Source organism: Electrophorus electricus, chromosome 9 (assembly GCF_013358815.1).
Source record: "Electrophorus electricus isolate fEleEle1 chromosome 9, fEleEle1.pri, whole genome shotgun sequence".
Taxonomy (NCBI): Eukaryota; Metazoa; Chordata; class Actinopteri; order Gymnotiformes; family Gymnotidae; genus Electrophorus; species Electrophorus electricus.
Genome location: NC_049543.1, coordinates 17,711,482 through 17,728,558, shown reverse-complemented (window position 1 = coordinate 17,728,558; position 17,077 = coordinate 17,711,482). Strand labels below are relative to the sequence as shown.

General features: G+C 42.2%; 1 protein-coding gene and 1 long non-coding RNA gene across 3 annotated transcripts in view; one reads left to right on the top strand and one right to left on the bottom strand.

The window, feature by feature from the left end:
- adgrl3.1 (adhesion G protein-coupled receptor L3.1) overlaps positions 1 to 17,077 on the bottom strand; it is a 70,273-nt gene that overhangs the window by 28,675 nt on the left and 24,521 nt on the right. The window contains 6 exon segments of the mRNA XM_027014211.2: positions 1,463 to 1,501; positions 2,771 to 2,956; positions 3,517 to 3,614; positions 3,750 to 4,055; positions 12,197 to 13,003; positions 15,035 to 15,049. Of these exon segments, the coding sequence (XP_026870012.1) occupies positions 1,463 to 1,501; positions 2,771 to 2,956; positions 3,517 to 3,614; positions 3,750 to 4,055; positions 12,197 to 13,003; positions 15,035 to 15,049 (1,451 nt within the window).
- Positions 6,276 to 9,317, top strand: LOC113579953. Of its 2 annotated transcripts, XR_003410930.2 has the most exons (4): positions 6,276 to 6,484; positions 7,085 to 7,138; positions 8,402 to 8,519; positions 8,606 to 9,317. It is a non-coding gene; the product is annotated as an uncharacterized LOC113579953 (long non-coding RNA). The 2 variants fall into 2 exon arrangements; XR_003410931.2 differs by lacking the exon at positions 7,085 to 7,138.

Sequence of the window (17,077 nt, the reverse complement as noted above, 5' to 3'; positions counted from 1 at the left end):
TCTCTTTCTCTCTCTCTCACACACACACACACACAAAACACACACACACAGAAACTCTGCTTTCTACAGAGTTGATAAATGGAGCAGAACTGAACTGCTTTGAAGCTGTGAGGCTAATCCAGCGTAAAGACTGCATCAGGCTAACACACACACAAACACACCCACACACACACACACACACACACTGCATTATTGGACAAGCATTGACAATTTGATAATGTCAGCATGTGAGATTTGTCAGAAACGTCCTCTGGAATGCTGGTATTCTAGAATCTTCCTACAGTAGGATGCTCTGAATCAACATAATTCAGCAGTCTTAAAAAAAAAAAAAAAACTGTTTTAATTACGTTTCAGAATATTGCAGCAACTCCAAAAGAAATACCATTATGTCAGTCCACAAGACCTATCTGACTGGCAGTATTATCAAATATGAACTCTGGTCAGTGTGCCAGGACTGTATTGGACATTAAGTCAGCCAGTGGAGGATAGACCCCCCCTTTGAGTCTTGGTTCTTCTCAAGGTTTCTTCCTCATGTTCTAGGACGTTTTTACTTGCCACTGTCGCCCTTGGCTTGCTCACTGGGGGCTTGGACTCGGACATTTGTAAAGCTGCTTTGTGACATCTGTTGTAAAAAGTGCTATTTAAATACATTTGACTTTGACTTAAATATATATTTCAACTTTGAAACATTTTCTGCAAATAATTTAAAGAACAATACACTATAGTGACTAACAATGTGTAACACCATTACTCCATATATTACACACTATTACTCCATATATTACACAGTAATTAATGGCATTGTTACAGTGTAACAGTGGTGAGGTAAAGTATTACCGATCGTTTATTTTATGGAATAATTATGACCTTTGTGCAACAGTCAGTATCTGTGAAGCTTTTGGTAAGTCACATTTATAGCACTGTGTGGAGTCTCTGAGTGTCTGTGGTTGTCTGCCACTAGTTACAAATTTTCTCTTACCTTCTCTCCATCTGGTACTTTTTATGCCTTACCTATATTCTGTGTTGTTCTTTTGGGTTGAGAGAGTATGTGAATATGTGTGTGTGTGTGTGTGTGTGTGTGTGTGTGTGTGTGTCAGACTCTGTAGCTGACTGGATAGTCTTCTGATGTGACATTGCTGACCAGTGCTGACATCATCAGTGTTTTCTCAGGAGGAAAAATGCTCTCCTTTTATAAGTGCAAAAAAAAAGAAGGTGGGCCAAAGGGGTATATACAGACACGCAGCCACCCACCCACACACACACCCACACACACAAATCCGCAAAACACATGACCACCCATGTGGAAGCTTTGATGAATATAGCTGAATTAGCAGATATACTAATACTAATAGTAATAACAAATAACATTTCTTGTTTCCATAGAAAGACATCTAGAGACAGTGACAATGTACAGACACACACACACACACACACATACACACACAAATTCATCAGTTTGTACCTGAATGAAGAATCGGCATGATCGCTCTCTCTTTTGGAGCTGAAACAAAAAAGGCGACACTTTATTAGCAGCACACATAGAAATGTTCTCACACATCGATCCTCACACATTCACGCACACACACACACACACAAACGCACACACACACACACACACACTATAGTGACACTGCCGTCCATAATAAGATGCAGCTCAAAAGAAATGTGCCCTAATTAGCTAAAATAACTACAATCATTTAGTAATAAATAATACAGCACCATAACTGTGATATTTATCAGACCATTAGGGTTGGAATCATTCACAGTGACTTGCAATCACAATTTAAATATCTCATCAAAGCTTTTCTGGCTAGGATTGTTATTGCACCTGCAAATAATTATTTTGGACCCATTCAACCATATTATTTTAGACTGTAAAAGTCAAAAGAAAAACATCAAACTAAATAAAGTAAACCGACATGCACCAAATCAACAAGGCAAAACAAATATATTAATATTTTACATGTACTATACTCTGTCATACAGCAAGGTAGACAGACATACAGCTAGACAGCTTTACCAATCTATCTAGTACATGTATGCCTTTATGTATATATCTTTAACCACAGAAGCACATTTACACGAATTATGGTTTTTATCGCGCGTGTGTGTGTGGGAGGGGGGCTTTGATGCTCCTTCATGTGGATGCTTTTGTTAAGAAGAAAAACTCACTGGGGCATCATAAGCTCTTCTAATTTGTGTGTCCTTGAGAGGAAGAGAATGTGTTTGTATGTGTTTTTGATAGGCAGTAAGCAAGGGTATGTGGTGTGGCGTGTGTGTGTGTGTGTGTGTGTGTGTGTGTGTGTGTGTGTGTGTGTGCGCGTGTGTGAGGTAGGTGGGGTTATATAAGAACACTTTAGAACAGTAAACATTTTTAACAGAAACTTTTCCTATTAGGTCATTAAAGCCTGTGATCTGTAGAGATTCTAGTGAAGGTTTACAATCGAAAACCCTGTAGTCTGTACAGGTTGGAGTGCGGGACTCTCTCTCTCCTTCAGATACACTCACACCTTCCTACCAATTTACCTGCAGCCCACACACTGAGCCATATGCCAAATGATGACATGACTCCAACCAAACTACTATACAACATAGACTCAGACAGCCCTAACTCCCAACTAAACAGCCCAGATTCCGTGTAACTAACATGTAATAGCAATGTAGTAAGAATATAATGGCGCCAGCATTTTAATATGAAAATGGTGTCATTTGTAATTCCTTTGTGTAGGTTTCTAATTTAGTTCATGCATGCATGCAGTTTCGGTCCTGCCTTGTTAAGGCTGCGTGCCGCTGTATCCTTCCCCCCAGGCGTGAGATTCCGGAGCTGCACATCCAGGAGTTCCACTAGTTGTGCCATTGCCTTGACCGTAGAGGGGACATCTCCTGGACGAAGCTCTGCTTTCGTCTGCTCAGCCAGCTCACGGGCCACTATAGCGGCCGTCTCACCTGACCTCATCTACAGACACACCAAGACAGAGGAAGAGAGGGAAATGAGCTAAGTGGGTATATTTTTTTTTTATTGATTTTATGTTCTGTGTCTGCTGATGGTAAAATAAGTGGAGGAACAAATTGCTTCATAGATTTGAAAATTCTGCCTATTTACAGATTTGCTCTGAGCGGCACAATGGAAACCATTCTGCATTATTGTTGTGCTGTTACCATTACAGAGACACACACAGGCACAAACAAGCTCATATGAACTTGCCACACAGCAAATAACACTAGCAGTGGTATTGCTGTCCCTAAACAACACTACGAAGGCTTAATTGGGGCTAAGTTCTGCTTTTGTCGAGGCTCTGTTTAGCTACTGATGACATTTTCCCATACACTGTGTTTTACTCTAAGCAATTTTGCTTCCAGATTCGTGGTGTCCTATGAATTTATGTAATGCTAAAAATGCTTCAGGCTAAATTACGATGTTTGGCCTATTTATTACCAGTAGTTTCTGCTGTATGGAATTTCAACTGTGGTCCATATGCATATGCATATTTCCCATGGAGCCCTGCGAGCACTCACTCTTTGAGTTATGTGATTGGTCCACGGTGAGGTACAGTTGCTCATATCCGGCCCCTTTGGGTCCCAGTATCCCATCATGCAGGTAAATGTTGCCACACCTGCAAAACCAAGAATATAATAAAACTAAAGATTTGAGCCCACATCCGTACTCACGTGTCACTGCATTTAATAAATACAAATAACACACACACACATAATTAAGCAATGCATCTGAACCTCTCTCAGCATCTTACCTATAGTGCCAGATGGGCATGGTTGCTTAGCGACCTGTCCCTGGTGAGTCTGTGGCCAGGAGATTTCAGCAGCGAGACGCGACGCACAGTAGTCAGTGGCAACTGGTATCCTGGCCGACGGAGGTGGCCGAGTCACTACCTCAAGGAGGAAGTTATTGTCGTCATTGCTCCTGCGGGGTGGGGCCTTGGTGGTGGTGGTCGTGGTAGTGAGCGCAGGGCGAAGCGTGCCCGTGTAAGGGTGTGGACGAGAGGTGGAGGTGCGCGCTGGCGGAAGCTGGTCGGGAAGCAGGACAGAGGAGGGAGAATCTGATGGAGTCAGAGAAAGAGTGAGAGGTATCCAGTCAGAGAGAGTTAGATGGTGTTACAGAGAGAGTGTCAGAGAGGCAGAAAGGGAAAGTCAGAGAGTGACAAGAAAGTCACAGAGAGTCAGAGGCATAGGGGGAGTTGGAGAGAGGTTAAGATAGGGATAAGGAGAAAGAGGGGGTAAAGAGAGAAAAAGAAAAGAAAAACAAAGGCACGGGGGAGAGAAAATGGGGGAGGAAGAGAGAAATCACTTCACTTGTCAAGTGTCAAACAAGTGAAAAACAGAAACAACCATGTTTAGAGTTCAGGTGGGTGGGACACAGTGGGGAATAGAATGGAAGCGCTCTGCCAGGCTTTTCAGCACAAGCTTCGGGCCAGAGCCATGTTACCGCTAAAAAACAGAGACATCCTCCCGCCTGTCCTCCATTTAAGTGTCAAAGCACTCCTCTGCTCCCTCTCAGTCTCTCCCTCTGTCCCCCTCTCTCACCCTCCCTGCAGTTTCAGGGATGACTGAGTGAGACAGGTGGCTAAGAGAGAAAGTGCGTGTGCGTGCGTGCGTGTGTGTGTGTGTGTGTGTGTGTGCGCATGTGTGTCCTGTACAACATTCGGGAGTGTGTGTTTTGACAGGCCAGAATCATAAGGGCAGGGACTGCACAGAGACAAAGATAAATGGTGTTTAAATGGGACCTCACCTCACCACCCCCCATCCCCCCAGACACACTCGCGTGCACACACACACACACACACACAATGATGTGCTCACACACATTAGAGCAACAGAGCGGGATTACAGTGGTTTATTGACGTAAGGTGAGCAGGAAATATTAGAAGTGACATGGGACATAGAATTTCATCCTTTCAAGGATAAGCTAAACTAAACAGTCCTAGTGGAGTTACGGCTAATACATACACACATCCACACACACACACACACGCGTGGCATCTTAAAGCAGTACTTTCACAGAAATAACAAGATCTCGTGTGGATCCATTCCCACTCAGAAGTCCAATCAATTTCAATGTGTAAATAGAAAAAAACTGAGATAGTGATATAAATAAAGAATATCTAGCCATTCCTCTGCAGGGCTTCCACTAGAAAAATAGCCAGACAAGGTGTTAAGTGGCTGGTGGCTGAGACTGTCTGGGAGAAGCATAGTTCTGGAGGGTTGAGAGTTATGACAGGTCAGGAGCATGTTTGGAAGTGTGTGTGAGCATGCACGCGCACATGTGTGTGTGTGTGTGTGTGTGTGTGTGTGTGTGTGTGTGGGAGAGGCAAAAAAGAAGCCAGACTGCAAGCAGTTGTGCTGGAGAAAAAAAAACAGTATCAGTCCAGGAAGATAGAAAACCAAACTCTCATTTTCTCTCTCTCTCTCTCTCTCTCTCTCTCTCTCTCTCTCTCTCTCTCTCTCTCTCTCTCTCTCTCTCTCTCTCTCTCTCTCTCTCTCTCTCTCATTTGTTTGGGGAGGGGAAAAACTGGTTGCCACAGTGACAGGTTGAAAGGGGGATCAGGAATGAGTGTGAGAAGAAGTGATGTCAGCCATCTTTTTTTTACTGTGGCTATTCATCAAATTTGGACTTAAAATGAAAAACTATCAACAATGGGGTTATGTCCGGTGCTTTCTGATGACAAAGACAAGCGCCAGACCGCTATGAAAGGACAAACAGGGACAAACCCATTATCCATTCTTAGTTTTTTTTTTTGATTAACTAGAAAAGATGGAAAACAAATAAACTGATATGTCAGGTTTTCTTTTGATCATTTTTAACATTTCAGACAAAACTTGCTAAATATTCAAAATAGATTATCTGGGAGCATTTACATGCTAACAGAAAGCAATGATCCAATGCCACCATACTACTAACATGTCAATAAAACACCGACAATGTGTTATTATGATTTTATAGGCAATCATTATGATTTTATAGGCATTAAACTGCTAGTTTCTCCTTTTAATTGTTATGATTTAGGGACTTTCAGAGGGAAACTGCACTCAGTTTGAAGAGGGAAATGCAGAAGTGTGGGCCCCGTGGCACTGAATCATGGGCAGAGAGCACATCGCGCTGAGCTGCTTACAGTAACACAAAAGCAGGAAGCAACTGATTTAGCAACATCACGGCGCGTTTACCCCCCAGCCGAGAATCAGCGAGCAACAACACCCCTGTTGACTGACAAACATTGTTATCCAATTGTGAGCCTGCATTCCACATTGTCAATGGAAAGAGGAAGGCTGAATACTGCTTTGATAAAACAAATCAGACTGCAGCCCATTACATGCAATGGGACAGTCTTCATTTTATTTGTTAAGATTATATAAGATCGTCATATAAAATGATCCAAAATGTGCTCTTCGGACTTTCATATTCCGGAAGCTGCTGTGGCAGTGACAATGAGGGATGGAGCTCACAGAAGCAAGGCGCTTGAAATGGCAAACGGTAGGAAAGAGCTTCTTCTAGCTGGGGTTTAACTTGATCGATGGTGTGGTTTATAAGAGGCCCCATCAATACAGTATACTGGATTCCACAATGCAGTAAAAAACAAACTACGAAATCAGAGTGCAGATTTTTTTTTTAATTCAGCCAAGTTTAAAGAAGGTATATGTTTAAGGTTACATTTAAAATTGAAAGGGAAGAAATAGGGGTCCATTATACCAATTAGCTCTGATTAGCTTGCAACTAAATGTCACAGCAATATGACCTGAGGTGTCTACAAACCACCACTTAAGTGTTATAAAGTGGCCAGAAGCAGCATAAATGGAATTCCCCTATAACATTCTTAAGGAAGAAATGGTTCTCCTTCATTAGGCAGTATTCCTGTCCAAAGCGGCAGCTTATTATGAAGATGTACTGAGCCACGGTTCGGCTCTCATCTCCTATCGTTGCTTTTTCTGTCTCTCTCTCTCTCTCCCCCTTGCTCAGCCCCCCCCCCGTCTCGTCCCATGTTCCTTCCCATGCTCTCGATCAGTGGTAAATGCGCTGGTGATTTTAAAGGGCTGCTATATGAAATGAAAGCGTTTCCTGTTTCTATTCCTGTAGCCGTCTGTGTGAAGAGCTTCTGAAGCAGAACTCAGAGCAGTAGAGCATTCTACGGTAACTAATCTCACTTTCTCCCTCTTCTTCCCTTGCCTTTGACTGTCCTCTCTCTCTCTCTCTCTTTCTCTCTCTCTCTCTCTCTCTCTCTCTCTCTTTTCTCTGCAGCCATTAAACCATGAGCCTGGCCTTTCATCTCTAGTCCAATCTCTCCATCTCCCCTTGTTCTCCCCTCTGTTTGCCTGTCTGCTTCACTCCTCCATGTCTCTAGATTGCCATCTCCATTTTACAACCCACTCAGACCCAAATGGGAGTGGAGATAGGGGGCAGCATCTGTGTGTTTCCAAGGATCTGTGTGTGTGTGTGTGTGTGTGTGTGTGTGTGTGTGTGTGTGTTAATGCTTACACATGTGCTTCCACAAGAAAGACAAACTTCACTGGTGGGTCATCAAAGGAAGTCTCTTTCCTCACTTCATCTGGGGTGACATGGTTGACTGGTCAAAGTTCATTTCCCTTCTATTGCGCTGAACAGGTTTAAGGGCATAGTGACTCACCACTAAATGGCACATGTTCTTTGAAGCTTGTTTTGTTTCCTCTGTCTTATGGACTGCAAAGAGTTTTAAAATGCAATTCACACTGTATCCCAGAACCAAGTTGACAACTACTCGAACCGGACAGGTCTAACATCTCCCCATAGCAGACAGCACGACAGCCTGCAGCCTCTCTCGATTTCTGCCTGGTGAAAACTTGCAAGTGTCCAGCACAAATCTGACCAATCATGTGCCACCATTGATCCTGGGGAATCAGTGCTGGCTTCCATCAGCACTGCTATTTGATTTCTCCTGTTGACCGGATGGCAGTTAGAGGACACGCCTCATCGCATAGCCAAGCTGGAATGTCACTTCACAGAGCTCGAATTTTTAACTATTTTCAAAAGCCTTAACACAGTTGTTAGACGACAATGTGAAAGCTACATGGAGAGATAATGGCTGAATGTTAGGATCTTGAAAAATGTGCCTGTCTGAGGAGTAGAATTCTTGGGGTAGGAGGTCACTGGATGTGTATAGAGCACATTATGGCCTTCTCATCATACGAGCATGAGGATAAAGAGCATATGGAAACTATGGGAAGGAAACTGAAGTTATCAGTCAGCATTTATGTGGAATCATAAAAGGCTGAGGTAGGCATTTTTTTGATGAGCGCAGCTTGGGGGGCAGCTTGTGTGGGCATTGACTATACATAGTAGTTATTCCTCCCAGGATGGATCATTAAGAAGAATAGAAAATTTCTTTAGTCATCTGATATAATCCTCTGCTCTAAACAGACTTTATGTCCTGAGGAAGATTCAGTTTTCCTAGATTTCCATGAGAGGTCACACTGTTCCTGCTGTCTCCATGCCAGTCTCATCTGAAAATGGTATACTAAAATCATTCTGACTGCAGGTATGTAAATGGAATACATGGAATGGCAGATCTTCCTTGGCTTTTAAACAAACACAGCCCTGTAAAATATACCTTTGCCCACACAGGGACAGGAAACAATGTCACCTTGCTGATTGGGACCAATCAGGATTCACCGTCATGGCAACGGCCTTCCGAAACCGGGAAACCTGGAGTCTGCTAGAGAATTTGCTGTGGTTTTCAGGCAGCCAAGCTGACACTATATGTCATATATACAGCTCTGGAAAAGATATTAAAGAGACCACTGAAAAATCCTCATTTTCTCTGCTTTCACTATTTATAGGTATGTGTTTGAGTAAAAAAACTTTATTTCATAAACTACTCAGAACATCTCCACATATTTCCAAATGAAATATTGTAATTTATTTACAGAAAATAACAACTAATAAAAAAGATCCAGTGTTTTCAAACAAGTTCATATTCATTTTTAAAAAACACAATACTAATGATTCAACATAGGACGTGTTCAGAAATCAGTATTTAGTGGAATAATTTAGTGATTTTCAATCACGGCTTTTATGCGTCTCCACGTGCTCTCCACCACTCTTTCACAGTGCTCGTTAAATAAGATTTCGTTCAGGTGATCTCTTAATCAGTACCTCATTAAGTAGAATGAGGTGTGCCTGTGTTAGAATTCAACCAACACAGGCGGCCCGAGAGATTTTGAGTGGTCTTTTAAATTTTTCCAGTGCTGTATATGCTGTTTCTACCAATTAAATATATTTGTTTTCTAATAAATAAATATATGAATTTCTAATAAAATAAATATATCTGTACATGCTCAGAACCCACTTTATTAATTAATTAGAAACACCTTCACTATAACCAGAGAGAATGTGAGAAAAATCATAAGGAATCCAGAATGCAGCATCTACCTTTTGCCAGCGAATGATGACAAATAACACCCATTTAATGAATGCATGTAAGTCAGACAATGCAGGCCAAAAGGCAAAGGGAGGCGTCCAGAGTAACAAGATGCTAATGGGGTGGGAGGGGGAAGCGAGAACCCCGCCCCCTCTCTCCTGCAACCCTTATCAGTAACTGCAGTGCAGGCCTCCTTGGTGAGGTTACTGACGTAATTCTATCCTATCAGATCTACATGGAGAGACCATGGTGCATTCATCCATCTCACATGTCAAGAAGCCAGCGAGTATGCACCAGCACACTCAAGCCTGTGTGGAGGGGTGCGCAAGAGGAGCGCTTTCTCTTAGCGTGGGTTAACCCAAACATCTCACTTTGGAGCGTATGTGCTGGAGTAGACCTGTTAGTGAGGGCTCAGTCATGGAGGTGACACTGTATGAAGAGCTGGGGTTGTATGAAAAATCTAAAAGTGCTATACTGTGACAATGGAACTTCATATTGCAACTATGACATGCTTTGCAGTATATTCAAAACAATGCCTTTGAGATTAGACATTAAAGATTAAAGATTGGCCTGACTGTTTAATGGAGTGCTGTAGTGTATCAAAGTGCACACAGAATATGCATCTGAAGCTGAGGTTGGTCACGATACTCACAGTACACAATAAATAAAGAAGTAATTTGTTAGAGATTCATTTACATATTGCTGCCTCCTGCAATATCAGTACTGCAATGTTTAGCACCACCATAATGATTATCAGCCCAAACTGAGGCACGTAATATTTTGTCTTGTATCATTTTGAAGCCTATCCATGTTGGTGTTGGTGTGTGTGTGTGTGTGTGTGTGTGTGTGTGTGTGTGGGTGTGTGTGTGTGTGTGTGTGTGTGTGTGTGTGCGCGCGTGCATGCACTCATTACTACATCCCTGATTGATCTGTGTGTGGGACTCCATGTCGACAGCGGCAGGTGCAACCTTGTACGTGCAGATCGGTTTAAATAAAGTTTTCCCCTTGTGCTGTGCAGTATAATTGGCAGTAGAGAGAGTTCTAACAGAGTGAAAGACATGGCCTCATTTAATAAAGCACAGAATAGAACTCCATTCTCGTCTAAGGGAGCACACAGGCTATTCCACTTAACACACCCTCAGTGCCTATTTCAGCAGATTATATTACTATCAGACCTGCAAGGAAGAGTTTAAAAGTTTTGTGTGTGTGTGTGTGTGTGTGTGTGTGTGTGAATGTGAGGAAGGTGAGGGAAAGTCTGTGCTGAGTTCATGTTTAAAGCATAAGATTTTAAATTCCTATTACTTTTTTAAGTCAGACATGTACAGCAGTATCTTTAAATGTGTGGGACGGGTCAGTGAAAGAGCGCTTCGGTTTCTGTGTTTGTGTGTGTCTGTGTGTGTGCGTGTGCATCACATATAGGTATCTCTCAATGTGTACATGATTAGCAAAGCAGAACAAATTTAATTCCAATCACTTATTAAATGAATCTTTTGAAGTGTAAATGTGAGTGAGAAGAGAAAATAGAATAGACAGAGACCGACAGCAAGAGAGAAAGAACACACTTAAGCAGGGTAAATTTAATCCCCATCTCAGATTCTCACTTTGTTACTGCTTTAGTCCGATTCTCTCTTCACATCCCTGTCAGCTGATCTGACAGATGCACAGCCACTTACAGTGGCTCCCTCACCTGGCCATGCAGAGACTGCACAGTGTCACTTCCCACCAGCCTGCAACTCAGCCTCAGATAGCCAAGCACACCTGCCCAGAATGCACCCACGGCCAAAGGTAGAGGATCCCCCCTGCACCCCTCCCACCACTACTTGTTGTGCTTCAAAGAGTTATTGTGTTTGTGTTCTGGACTTGCACAGGTGAGCTACGGGGTCAGGTATTAAATATTTATTATACGCTACTCAGGATGGTCTAATTAAAACCGAAAACCGCACAAAGCTGGTGTGGTTATATCCATGCTCTCTTTGATATGACTATTAGAGGCGCTCTGATCTGCTATAGTGGAAAAACTCCCATTCTAATCACACGCATACATGCACATGCAAAGTAGCTTTGATCTGCAGGATACTAATGTGCGACTCTGGTCATTAAACAAAAGGTTATGAAGACATGCATGCCCACAGGCTCAAGCCTCTGGAGTTTCAAACCAAGGTGAAGTGGAGTTTTACCCTAAAGCACAAGGTCAACCTGTAACCTTTCTACAATGCAAAGAAGTGTGCTTCAATCTATTGCACAAGGGCCCTACATTTATACTTGTGCTCCACTTAGTCAGTAGTACTGATTACTAATGCTGTCTGAGTTACTGACTGTTTTTGTCTGATTGAGCAGTAGCATGAACACTTGCTCGCCTTGTGTCATTTACAGTGGGGGCCAATGATCAATAACTTAATTAATAATCACCTAAGCCATGTTATATACTTTAGAATGCATTAATACAGCACACTTCATTATGTACACCTATTCTAGAGCTGTACATAATAGACAGACACTCATTTTACAGTCAGTTGTAAGGTGTAATCAACCGCTCCTGGCACCCACATTTGTAAATAATATTTATCCAAACACTTATTTTAATACAGGTAGGTCATTAAACAGGCTACCAGAAACATTGTCAAGTCACTGTCAATTAACCTATAGAGTGCAAACTCAGTGTATGTAGTCTGCAGAATGTAGCATTTACATCACACTTGCATAAAATCACATCAGGCTATTCTGATATGACAAATTTAGACCATTTAGCCCAACTGAAAACCAGTATAAGACAGTGGCTTTCCAAAGGCACTCACCGAAGCCCAGGCGATTCTCGTTGTTGCCGAAGTCCAGTGAGTACCTGACGACGTGATAGTTGTTCCAGACATAGAGCAGGTTGTCACGTGGGTTGTAGTCGACGGCGGTGATGTACTGGTAGGAGTTAGGGAAGGGCACACTGATGTGCGTCTCGCGGCTCCGCTCAGTGCTGTACATGTAGTCGATCTTGTTGCCCGAGGCTTCATTGTCGTCATCTACGTAGACGCTGCGCACCACGTAGAGCACGCCGCAGATCATGAAGGCGTTAGAAGCCGAGCGCTTGTCATATGTGGTGTCCCACGACCCCTCGATTCGCAGCGTGTAGGGGTTCAGCTGGCTCACCACAATGCGGCCGTTGTTCTGCTCAGTGGCGTAGATGACCCACAGGCCGTTCTCATCCACGGCGAGGTCAATGTCGGACTTGCCGCCCCATCGGTAGGGCGACGTGTCGTGGTAGTTGGCATTGGCGATGATGGCCTCTCCGCTCTTGATGCGCGTGCGCAGGTCGAACTTGACGATATTGCGCGTGCGCTCCTTGTTGAAGAAGAGCGCGCCGTCATACACCACAAAGCCCGTGCCATCCACGCGGTGTGGCAGCTTGTATGTGGTTGTGGGCCGCCCGGCAATGAAGTCCTCCTTGCTGTAGTACTCGGTCAGCGTGTCCGTGCGGTATGGTGTCCAGGGCATGTAGTAGATCTTATTGGATGACTGCAGGGGGTCCTTGCACCATGAGCCCGACTGGTGGTCTGACTCGAAGAGGTGCTCGCTCTGGTACACACCCTTTAGGATTCCAGGACAGAGGAAGACTACAACGGGAAGAGGGTTGGATTAAAAAAAAACACTAAACCCAACTTTGAATACATACAATAAACACACAACTAATTTAATAACCTCAGTGTGAGGATGGGAGGATTGAGAGAGAATGCAGGCAAAGATGGAACAACTTTGTTTGTTTGTTTTTTACCATCTGATTACCAACAGATCTATATATTTGTGAGGTTCATCATTCCAGTAGTCTTCCTGAGGAGAGTCTGATTTCAGTAACTTATAGGATCAATTCAACCTGTGTGTGTGAGATTTGGTGGCGACAGGGGTCAGTAGGTGTATTTCACCCTGAGGAATCATAACCTTATTACTCCCAGTACATTAAAAGTGAGGACAGGGATCATCGTGGTAATCGTGGTAATCGTGACTAATTGGTTCAGGTTACTGACTAATAAATTTGATATAATGATATAAATTCTGATAAAGCGACTAACCTCCTATTAAAGGGCAATTTGAAGTGGGCCCTGGATATAAAATCTAGGGCCCATTTCAAATCCTGAAAGATTTTTTAATGTCTTCAAATGCTGTGAACATTGCACAGTAAGTCCATTTTTGCAGTCAAGGCCAGGTCTAGTTGAGTCAGTTTAAAAGCCACTGACAAGAGTGGCATTTGAGTTATGTAAACAACCTGTGGTGGGGGGTGGGGGTATTGGCAGCATCTTGGCTGCAATTCATTTCTCATAAATATATGCCCTGTGTGTGCATTTATTTGTATATGTGTGTGTGTGTGGTGGGGGGGGGGGGCACACTTGAGCAAGACATATTTCCCACACTGAGTTCTCCCACGGTTTGATTTATGATGGTATTCCGGGAAGGCACACACACACACACACACACACACACACACAGACACACAAACACACACACACAGAAAAAGAACACAGGATACACACACACACACACACACAGAAAAAGAGCACAGAACACACACACACATACAAATGATCACATGATCATACGGAATGTGTGCCATGGCATCTGTCCATTCCTACAGTTTGGTTCCCAGAGTAAGGGACACCTCCTGGGAAGTGGAGCTGGCATCTAACTGCACACCATTACTTCATGTTTCCTTTTATTGTTTCACACTTATCACATCTCCCTTCCATGTGTTAATACAGAGACGTCGTCGTGCCTTTAATACACTTCAGGAGGAAGGAATCATTCTTTTTCTATACCAGAATGGAAGGGCGCTACGTGTGAACAAGGTCCATCAAGCTAAGTCCATCAACAGGAAAGATTTCTTCTGTGTGCTGAGGCAGTTTGAAATGTCTTACTTCATTCTGTCCCATAATGTCTTCATGTTAGACTGAAAACCCATACTGAAATATTGTTTTCTTCTACCAAAAATGATTTCAGGATGTTGTAAACATCATTTTTATTACTTATCTACTTACTACTACTATTTTATATTCTGTAAACGGACTGCAACACTGCATTTCGAAATGCGAAAGTTTACTTTAGACTTTTCTTTAGACACGCCAATACATATAATTACCACTCACCTCTCATTTGCCATGCACTACTGATCATGTGATACATTGGCTCATTATTAGATAAATGCTACTAACTGCCAATCAAAAAGCCTTCTCCTCTGATTGGTTGACCTCAATCCAGGTTCATTTGAGAGGAATTACAATGGAAAACATCAATTTCACACTCCGATTTGAAACCCGGCATGATGTGCTACACTGAAATGTTTGTTCAAAACAAGATTTAGTGCAATATGCAATAATGGTATTATTGGCACAGGGTGTGGAGAATTTTTTAAAAATTACATGAGACAGCAAAGGATAGGGAATAATAAAATAGATATAAAAAAAAAAAGCTACTGAGTATAATAAAGGGTTAAATTCAGTGAGTACACTGTTGATGTGAGATCAGGTTTCACCTCCTCATTTCTAATATAAACCATTATGGGCTACTGATCCCCAATCAGTCCTTAGTATCGAATAACGCAGAAAGAGGCAGATGGTGAATTACGTACTTAAACTGCATTAAAGTAATGGACCTACCTCTCTGCTCCACTTCTGCGTCCGCATTCACAATGAGTGAATGAGTGAGACAGAGGAGAGAGAGAGAGAGAGAGAGAGAGAGAGAGAGAGAGAGAGAGAGAGTGCAAACCATTAATGATGCAATAGCAAACCAATTCCATATTTATGTAATGTAAATCATATCCCAATCTCCTAAAATGGAGAAACCCCTGTTTATTTATTTTTCAGTATGTTCTGTTATACAGTAATAATTCCTGAAAACTAAGCCCACATAAGCTTATAAAATGAAGCAGTGCATAAGAGAAGAGAACTTATTTTGTGATTCTTTTGACTCGCTAGCTTTCATGGGGTCACAGTCTAATCACTTTAGTCTCACCAAACATGAAATTGTGTGTTTATGCAAGCATTTACAATAGCATAGATCCCATAATGTCACAGATGTATGAGAAAAAGTCATTCAACAAGCCCATGTTTTCCAGTGTAAGACTGCAAGAGCACAGTTGATGTTCAAATGGTGCCTTTCTAAAGACTTCCTACCACTTCGTACAAGTTGAAAAATTGTACATGTTTTGAAAAGTGTTACTTACTAAGTATAACTGTGTTATATTTTGTGGCTATTTAAAGAAGCTGAGCTAAAGTTAGATATCTTACTCTGTATATGTGCATGTGTGCCTCTCTTTCTCTGTATGCGCGAATGTTTGCTGGTCTTTGTGTGAGAGGGAGTACAATCCACCTCCTCTCTATAAAAGATGTATGAGGATGAACTGTTAATGCATCACTCAATAAATTGTGTGTGTGTGTGTGTGTGTGTGTGTGCGTGTACATGTGCGTGCGTGCATGCGTGTGAGAGATTGCAGGAAATCTGATTTATAAGCAATTACTCTGCCATACAGGCTCACCCCAAGACACTTCTACATCCTTCTTACACACACATAGACACAAACACAGTTTGGACAACCAATTAAAATCATTTGCTTTTTGATGATAGTTAAATTTGAATTTCTTAAACATTTGATTAAATGAAACAGATTATATGACAGATTTTCCCTTCTCCGAAGTAGCATCAGATTTAATTTTTGTATAAACCAGTCAAACAAAAAGGAAGACAGTTATGGCCGACTTAAAAAAAAACAAAAACACAAATTCTCACAAAAAATAATTAATGTTCATATCTAAACAGTATAGTACTTACACATACAAACCATGTTTTACATATGCAATTCAAAATGTAATTGCTCAGACAATTCTTAAATTTATAGTTACAATGCACAGCAAATGATAAGGCTATTTTTCTAACCTCATCTTAGGGTCCTAGATATATATAAAGTGCACTTGCATGGCTGAATGAAGCAGAAGGTTTGCATTGAGGCCAAAAGCAGAGAGGCGGATTGGAACGCAGCCAACTGCTCCATCACGGGGGAGAAGGAAGAGCCAAAGAACCTCTAGAAAACATTTGGAACATGCTCCCAGGGGTCTCTGGCACTGAGGTAATTAAATTACCTGTGTGTGTTTGTGAGTGTGTGTGCATGCGTGTGATGGAACTTCCTCTCTAATTATTAGTCTTGTGGAAAACAGTTTTAATTTCTTCCCCCTTTTTATCGCATTGGACATGTGTACACTCACAACTTCTCACTCTTGTACTACTAATGCCTTTTGGGGGGGGGTTCTCCACTGAACTGAGTTTTCCTGTATGTAGGTCTAAAGCATTGTAGTGTTGTATCTACTCTACCTCAAACCTGGTTTTAAAAGTTTTAAAAAGTTGTGGAAAACATGTAGTTATGGAGCATGAATTTATGGCAACACACATATACCCAGAAGCATGACAGAGTGTTAGAAAGAACGGAAGAGGGAGATTTAGCCTTAGTCACTTATGAGCAAGTGACTCATATGTGTGTGTCTGTGTGTTTCTCTGTGTGTGTGTGTGTGGGTGTGTGTCAAGGTTTTCCTGCTGCCAATACACCAGTCAAATATCACTGACTCTGTCACCATTGCCACAGTTACCCCAAACCTGAACGCTAAAATCAGGCAAGCCATTAGAATGCCGGAAGGCCTTGTGTCACCCTC